The sequence below is a fragment of the Phanerochaete carnosa genome (assembly GCF_000300595.1).
Source record: "Phanerochaete carnosa HHB-10118-sp unplaced genomic scaffold PHACAscaffold_6, whole genome shotgun sequence".
Lineage (NCBI taxonomy): Eukaryota > Fungi > Basidiomycota > Agaricomycetes > Polyporales > Phanerochaetaceae > Phanerochaete > Phanerochaete carnosa.
The window spans coordinates 3454430-3463154 of NW_006767633.1; the positions used below are offsets into that span (position 1 = coordinate 3454430).

The following is an 8725-nucleotide window of genomic DNA, read 5'->3' on the forward strand; positions in this document are numbered from 1 at the left end:
GAACCCAAGTGTGCAGCGATTCGGAAGACGGGGACTCGGACCGTCCGTAGTTCAAGAGTTGCTGTCTGACAGTGTTTATGATATGTGTCCCAACGCCGAGCGCTCCCGCGGGCAAGTCGGTGACGTAAGGATGAGTGAGGAAAGAGCCCATGTGGCCTTCACCAACAGAGTTGACGCGAGATAGCATGTACCAGACGGACATATTGCGAAACCCTCCGCCGACGGCCAGTTCCGCGAGCTGGGTGCTTTCGTCAAGAGTTGAATAGAAATGAGCGCAGTTGAGCGATGGCTGGATTGACTGTGCGCACCACAACAAGTGGCGCAGAGCGTCGACGTCCGGCAACTCAGCGATGAGCTTGACAAGAGCCCTGAATAGCACATCGGACTGGTCGAGAGCCAGTAGGTATGTGCCAACAACAGAGGGAACGAGGACTTCAGTTTGAATTGTCTTGCGCCGTACTACTTGCGCAGTGGAGGGTGAGGTATGTGTAGCGAAAGACAGGTCCTGTGCAGCATAGAACGGAGTCTGCGCAGTGGAGGACGAAGCACGTGCTGTGGAAGACAGAGCCTGAGCGGTGGAGGATGAAGCCTGCGCAGTGGAGGACAGAGCTTGTGCGGTGGAGGATGAAGCCTGCGCAGTGGAGGACAGAGACTGCGCGGTGAAAGACGGAGACTGCGCAGCGGGATATGGAGATTCTGTGGTGGAAGACAGAGCCTGCACGGTGGAAGACAGAGCTTGCACGGCGGAAGACAGAGCCTGCACAGTGGAAAACAGAGCCTGCAAAGTGGGGGAAAAAGTCTGCGTAGCGGAGGATAGAATCTGCACAGAGGATGAGGCTTGCGCAGCGGGGAACAGGGCCTGCTCAGAGGAAGATGAAGCCTGGGAAGCAGGGAACGAGGCCTGCGTGGTGGAAGACGGAGCCTGTGTAGTGGAAGACGGGGCTTGTTCAGCGAATGACAGGACCGGTTCGGCAGCAGAAGAAGCTCCCAAAGTGGGAGACGAGGCCTGTGTAGTAGAGGGTAAGAATTGTGCAGCGGAGGATGGGGCCTGCGCAGATGAAGATGGAGTTTGAGCATTGGAATACGGAGCTTGAGCATTGGAAGATGGAGCTTGAGCATTGGAAGACGAAACTTGCGCGTTGAGGGGTGGTGCCTGTGCAGCAGATGGCTGGGTCTCTATTGTCACCATCTCCAGCTCCAGCTCCTGCAACAAAAGAGACTTTGCATCGGCGACCCTACCCCAGGGATCCCGCAGCTTCGTGAGCTCCGCGCCCTGCAAGTCTTGACCGCGCCATGTGTCGTTCTCGTCCGCGTTAGACAGGACATGGATCTTCTCAAAATGAGCGTCGTACGGGTGGTTATTGGCTTGTACCTGTGGCACTGGTTGGGACCACTGCGTACAGACTTTTCTCCAGAGGAGAACGAACACCCATGCGGTGGGAGACCTGTACGGACAGCGCTTGAATAATGTAGGCAAGAATGTGAAGAAGGCGACAAGGAGCAGGAACATCGCCACAAACATTGTCACGACGACAGCGACAACGAGGTCGAGCGTCCAAAGAAATATTGTCATACCAGAAACGAAGAGTATGACGGCGAGTTCGAGGAGAGCAGGAATGGAGAATATAATGATAGCTGTGTGCCATTCTTTCCATGCTTCGAAACGGATCTGTCGTACGAGTACGTTCAAGCGTGATTCAGCGGTGGGGCTACTCCATTGGAGGTACTCGCGTATCCATTGCTTTGCTAGGATGCCGAAGACGGCCGAGGCCAAGCTAAAAGTAAGGCTCAGAAACCAGAGGATATTGATCCAGCGGGCGGCGGCGGATGGCACGAACGAAGTTGCAACTGCAGCAGCAGCAGCAGTAGCAGCGTGTACTGTCGAATTTAAGTAGGTCATGGTGGCGAGCTGATCCGAGATCTTAGAAAGCAGGTCAACAGAGGTCTGGCCAGTATCGCTCTGGAGCATCGCCACGGATATTACGATAAAACCGGTAACGACAGCAGAAAATAATCCGTCCTAAAAACATGTTAGATGCAAATGCGAGAGAAACACAATGCTCACCAGAACAAGAAGCGAGTCGATATCATCCGAGTAATCCTGCATAACGGTTTTGTCTTTTTCCATCATCCTGTTCTCCGCCCAGATCCAGCCATCCTGTACTCTATTATCGGTGTCCGTCATCTAAGCCTCCCGTGAGTAACATGTCATATTGAGAATATTTCGATTCGCATACCGGTTCCATCTCGAACAGACGGCCTCGGTTGAATGTTTCTGCACAAATAGCTAATGGAGTAACAGATGAGACGGAGGCAACGAGACAGTGCGAGTTCAAAGACAGGACTTGCCGTGGACAGCAGACAGCAGACAGCGAGGTTGAACAGAACACGTTTCGCGCCTCGTGTAGTCAGCGCAGCGTAGACTGAGGCTGGGAGGGATCGCCGGCAGAAACGGAGCTTCGAGCTTTTGGTTTCCGGCTTCTAGCCTCAAGGTCTTTGAATTAAGATTTGGTACTAAGAGACAGTCATGTCAGGGCTTCCATGCTGGTGGTCCAAACTTCATTTCCGTGTCGAACCTTCAAGTTGCCGCCAGCGCGACCTGCCGTTCGATGCCAGCACGGCTATAAGTCTGATTCAAAGCAGGTTATCTTACAGAGGCTGGCATGCACCACGGACGCATAAATGAGACTGTACTTGGGAATGGCGTCTGCGAGCCTTGATGCAGGAAGAACGTTAAGCTGCCTCTTGTCCGTCTTAGGATAAGTCTCATCCACGTCAGATCCGCGCGCACTACTCGGCCCCCAGTTGACACGCCGGCTACAGGTTTCCTCTCAGAGTGTTCTCCCCTGCGGACTGCGAAATCTGTGTTTGCGGTAGAGTTGCCGGAAGGCTAAGGGACCTCAACCATAAGGCGAGGTATACAAGGTCGCCTTACAGCTACGAAAGTGGTTAGCTCATTTGCATTCCATCTACTTTCGGAGCTGAACTGGAGCTGAACAAACATTTCAACAATATTGTGGAGCCTTGCCGCGTGTGTACTTGAGTGTTTGTCTAAATGAGTGACAGCTTCGACTCCGCCGAAGGCATCGCCACACCCGTCTATCATCCTCGCCTATGGGCACAGCGTATTATCCGCTCCAGACTCCGACGGGTAAACATCAGCGAGTCGGAGATCGAAAAGCAGACGTTCAAGCAGAAGCGTACTGTATTTGGTTATACAGTGTAGGACCACTCCTTGGGACAGCACCACTCCTTGGGACACTCCACTTTCTGCCCTCGCATAGCCTGTAGGGCCTATCACTACCACTTTACTGTATATAATACATCTATATCTATATGCCATTAGAAGCTCAGAGCCGTCCGGTGATTGTAGCGTAGGTGGGGGAGCAAAAGGTCTCGAAAATTGTCAAGCGCGCCGGTTTCAGTGATGCTGCGACCGTCACCAGAGTCGCACAGTCAACCTAAAATTCACGAAAATATTCATTGATAATCCAATTTATGCTCCATTCATGTGAAAAATGTGCTTAATGCTCAGATGCTAAGTATCGAGCTGGAATACATCAGAGATGATTCCACTGAGCTTAGGCGTGGCTGAGGCGTGACAAGGTTGACTGCCGCGTGACTGCCGCGTCTGCCAAGACTGCTGGTATAGGTCACAGGTTGTCACCTCTGTCACATCAGTCACGGTGTCCCAAGGAGTGGTAGCCGCTGTCCTGGACCACCTCCGTCTTGTGTCCTTCGCCTTGACTTCAGCTTTCGTCTTTTCGCCTTGCAGCTTTGCACTGAGGTACTTCATATGCTGTAGTAGTATGATGCGATTTACTTAGTATTTATATGCGAGAGACATACGAAGGGGAAGCGAATATTGATCAGGTGTCCCAAGGAGTGGTCCTATACTGTATTACCGATTAGACTCCGCCCCATTGGACTGTGCGGACACTCCCAGCACCAGCCATACTTCCTCAAGCTGATGGTGTACTCAGACGGTATGCTCGACGTGCTGACAAGGCACCGGCGGGATTTATGCTGACATCTGCAAACAGCAAGCGGTTATTGAAGACTAGGATCCGCGTGGAATGCACAGTACGCCCTGCCTCGGCTGTCCATATAGCGCTTGCGGCAAGGACACGAAAAGGTAGGAATCACTCTCTCCCACAAGTGGGTGTCGGTGGCCCTCTTCTGCGCCACGGCCCACTGTCTGCGAGACACGCGGGTCGTACCCTCGCACGCAAACTTCGGAGGCAGGCTGCTCTCCCTGTAGAGCAAGTCGTGCGCCACGTCATCCGGCGGCATGCAGAACAAGTAGGTGTCCACGACATCCATCGCAATGCTCTGGTTCCTACCCACCTCGTTCCTGAGCACCTCTAGCTGAGAGAAGGGCACCACGAGCTCAAAGACCTTGAGCGCGTCGTCATGCTCGTAGCGGACTGTGGCAGTCGACGTGACGTGAACAAATGTGACGGCGTGGCGAAGGATGCCGTTGACGGTTTCGACATGCTGGAACCGGCGTTAGCAAGAAGCCTTAGACCAAAGAGCAGAAAGCCGCACATCTTCGAAAGCGGGAAACCACACAATGCCGTCGTCGTGCGACCTCTCTGTTTTGTGTATCAGGCGGGTACGGAGAGGGACAAAGACGATGCGCTGGAGCGAGCACTAGAGTCAGCGCGTGAATGCGGTTGCAGCACGACGAAACGAGGCTCGCCTCCCGAAGCATGTTGCAGAATTCGTTCGGAGTGTAGTCACGAAGGGAAAGGTGGAGGTGCTGGCTTGTAATTTCGTCCCAGCGCAGGTGAAAAGTGCGGTTGATGATGCATGTGGCGGGTTTATCGCCGCCAACTCCTGCATGAGAGGCAGCAGACACTTCAATACTCACGATCGCTTTATCATGGCCCTGTTCAATGGAAATTAGTTCCATAAGCAATGCTTCACAAGCGCCCTGCGCTCACATTAATGGGGTCCTGCAGAAAGGCAACGACATGCCCATATGTCACGTCGTCATAGCCGCTGGCGGTATGCGGACCTCTTACAATGCAACCTAGTTCGGACTAACAAGAAGACTCATAGTCAGGCATGAGTAATAGGTAAATGAAGAATTGGAGCACCTCTAGACCAAGCTCATTGAATTCCTTGTAAGTACCTCTGCTCGACGCATGTTCAGGAACGAAGTTCGTTTCGGTGTTTTTGACAGCGTGGTAAAACAAAGCAGGGTTTCGAAATATGTTACGGGTGCGAAAATGCGCCATCCCGTTTGGAAGAGCCATGCTGTCAGCGTATGGTAGCAGAACGGGGGAGTTATGAGAATTGGAGCACGGAGAACACTCGCGTTGAAGAAGTGTGTTTTATACCTCCTTATCCCATACTGGGATCCTTTGTTGTTGAGTCATGGTTGCGTATTTGTCACAAAGCTAACACAGGCCGCTGTACCATAGCTTAAGTGGCGCATACTGCCGCAGACGAGCCCCGGCGCGGTCGATAAATATTCCGCGAAGCCGGCGGATCCGCTGGCTTCGTTATAGCGCTCAATCAGATTATGCCCGTAAAACAAGAAACATCTTGAACATAAACTGCATCCACGTCAGACAGTGCATAGGCTGTTGTCAAAACGATCGATGACGTACCTTCAGAGACCACCGCGAAGCAATCGCCAGTAGCAGCGCTCACGGTTGCTCAAGAGTCTCAACCGCCACTGTAACAAGAGAGGGTGGGTACAAAACTTATAGGAGGAAATGGCGCGAGACAGAGGATCCCGACAGGGAAAAGCCTAGCCGTAGCGCACCAACGGGACTTGCAGCCTGACGGAGATTTGGCCGTCCAAGTTTCGGCAGGGCCAAGCACCGGGACAGCCGGGCTTTTATTTGTCTCTACCTCAAATAAAACACAATTGGTCGAACTGTAGTATTCTTGGCCACAGAACAGCCGCGTCTCGCGTATCTTCTGCGTGAGCCATGTCGCGGTTGATTGACCAGGAAGACGGTTGCCAAATGTGGTCTCCCCGGGTTTTGCCGCGGAGTTCTAAAAATGAATATCTGGGCCGATTTTCAGGCGGTTTTATCGTCAGTCCACGCACACCATTGCCGCGATGTCCACTTTCTAGTCCGGAACGATATGCAGAGACTGGGCACCTTTGACTCCGGCTGAGCTCCCCCGTTCTAAGCGGCTAGCATTGCAATGAAGACGTTGGACGTGCTGAGCATCGAGAATGCCGCACGGCACCGGGTCGACGAGTCTGATAAGGGCAACGGAGAAGGCAACTTCTGAGGTGCGCAAATTGTTGCTACAGTACTCTTCATGGCATTGACGCGGGCTATGGACTCACAGCATATGATTCACTTCTACTTCACATTGTACATTCGTGGCCATCCGCCTTTTACCCTCATGCACAAGTGGTCATCGAAGGGATGTTGCCAACGTCGACTCTGTCCTCTACGCACCTGGCAGGCAGATTGCGGACTATTTGATGGCCCGAAGGCGCGCTATTTACGGCTGCTGCAAAGTGCATAAACTGCGCATGGAGCTACAAGGCCAGTGGGCACCTTTCTGTGCGGCCTACGATCTCTAAAGGCCCACTGAGCCTGTAATGCCTGGCGTTGTGATGTCCAAGGATGGCGAGCCGTCTCAGAGAGTCTGTACACGTTGTTTGGGATGCGGCCGAGGAGGATGATATGGGGATCGGCAGGTGCTGTGCGAGGACGATGAAGATGATGGCGAGGAGACAGACAATAAAGCATCCGATGTGGTCTACGTTTTGTTGTAGAAAGCAGAATGTTAGTCCTTGCCCTATTCGTCACCGCGTCTGAGAAGCCAAACGTCTCAGAAATAGAAGTTGGCTCGAGACATGATATCGAGAGGCTTTCGCTCTGAACGACCGAGGTCAGTCTCGCTTAGAAAACTTGGCAGCCAACAGTTTCAGCCTACCTTGACTCTCCTCACCCTTACTCTCAGCGCACTCGTCTGCGTCATACTTGACATACACCAAGGGCCGCGTCTTCGTCACCCGTCTCCAGAACTGCAGCTTGCTCGCCGCGCGCACGAGCGGCATGTGCGCCTCGATGTCCCGCGCGAGGTCGCGCGCAGCGCACGGGCCGACGCTGTCCTCGAACTGCACGACGACCGCGCGCATCTCCTGGCCGAACGGCGCCGCGGCGTCGTCGAGCGCGGCCCAGCACGCGGGGACGAACGCCATGTGCTCGCTCAGGACGACGCGCAGCTCGCGCACGACGCCCGTGGAGGCGACCGTGACGTCGACGTCGCGCCAGCACGTGCGGAGGCACCCCGAGCGGAGCGTAGCGCGGAAGCCGTCGGGCGCGAAGACTGCCCCCAGCGTGCGGTCAGCGGCGCGCTCTACAGCTCGGGAGGACGTAGACGAGGGGACTCACGGCTGCCGGGCTGCATCTGCAGATGGAACACGTCGTGGCCGGCCGCTACCTCGGCCTCGGGCTCGCCCTCGCGTGCGCACCCGCAGTTGTGCAGCGCGATCGCGCGGAGCAGGTGCTCGACGAGCTCGAGCTCGTGCGCGCGCAGGTGCGGGACCCACGCGTGTGTCGGGACGCGGGCGAGCGTGGCGGGGGCGCGCGTCACGACGAACGGGCGCAGGAACGCCCAGGGCGCGGGGCAGCCGGCCATGTAGAGGTCGAGCACGCCGAGGTCGTCAACCCACAGGCGCTGCAGGGGCACGCGCTTCGTCGTGGCGTGCGCGAAGGACACGCGCCGGAACTTGTAGTATCCCGCGGGCAGGCGGCCCAGGAACGAGCGCGGCTGCGTGTCCGCGGGCGGGTTGTGCACGGAGCGCAGGAGTGCGACGAGGTCGGCGGCTTGCTCGAAGCGGACGTCCTCGACGAGCAGGCCGTACGAGACGGAGAGCGACGCAGGGAGCGTCTTCGGTGCGGCGTGGTGTATCGAGGAGAAGCAGACGGCGGCGTCCTGGCTGGGGCCCCGGACGGACAGCTGTAGCGCGCCTTCGTCCATGTTGGGAAAGAGATAGCTGAAGGTGTAGATGAGGTACGCCCAGGGGACGTCTGCCAGGTCGATGCTAAGCTTCAAACCCTGCACGTACTGCGCGATCCCGAACCGCGACGAGGCGGTAGGCGGCCGGGCGAACGCAAGGAGCATCCGCGCGTCCTCGTGAGAGCGCAAGGTGAGCTCGTAGAAAATCTGGTGCCGGACGTGCGCGGCCCAGTGTCGGCAGGTCAGGGAGCACGCGCCCAGCTGCCGCTTCGTCAGCCGCAGCGGTCTATCCGACGGCATGTATTTGGCCTCCTCCGGGAAGTTGGAGAGGTACTGGCCGGAGAGGAAGTCGACGATGAGGTGGATGAGCTCCTCCGGAAGATCTGCAGCGCTAACAGGCATATCTCTAGCTGTTGTGAGCACAAGAGGAGAGTGATAGTGCAAGGCAAGGGCGATAGCTCCCAAGTAAAGGTCTCCTGGCAAAGGATTGATCGCAACATCCCTCTAATAGCGCTCTGCAGTGTGAAACGAGAAAGCCAAGGAGAACTTGTGGCGGGGACAAGATACCGAGCCTTGTGATGCATGACATCCGAGGCTCGTCAATGCATGCGTCAACGATCGCATAGCAACACTGTACCCTTCGCGGTCGTGTCCATGGTTGAGAATGGTAATAACAAGATAAGCAATGATCGCAGTCCTAGATAAGGAAGATACGCCGGACCAGGACCCATGACAATTGGTGGGAGGGCCTGAGGACAATCCGTACCCAAAACGGCCATCG

The 8725-nt window shown here is 55.5% G+C and overlaps 2 protein-coding genes across 2 annotated transcripts; both read right to left on the reverse strand.

Moving 5' to 3' along the window:
* Positions 1–1612: 1612 nt before the first annotated feature.
* Positions 1613–2131, reverse strand: PHACADRAFT_56533 (uncharacterized protein; the record flags this gene model as incomplete). Its single annotated transcript, XM_007397510.1, has 2 exons — positions 1613–2020; positions 2066–2131. Coding segments are annotated over 2 exons (474 nt in total), but the record flags the coding sequence as incomplete, so codon positions are not given.
* A 1919-nt stretch (positions 2132–4050) lies between these two features.
* PHACADRAFT_30027 (uncharacterized protein) lies at positions 4051–5261 on the reverse strand (the record flags this gene model as incomplete). Its single annotated transcript, XM_007396495.1, has 4 exons — positions 4051–4497; positions 4592–4891; positions 4947–5045; positions 5103–5261. 4 exons carry the CDS (start codon positions 5259–5261, stop codon positions 4051–4053), a joined length of 1005 nt encoding a protein of 334 aa, XP_007396557.1.
* Positions 5262–8725: the final 3464 nt, after the last annotated feature.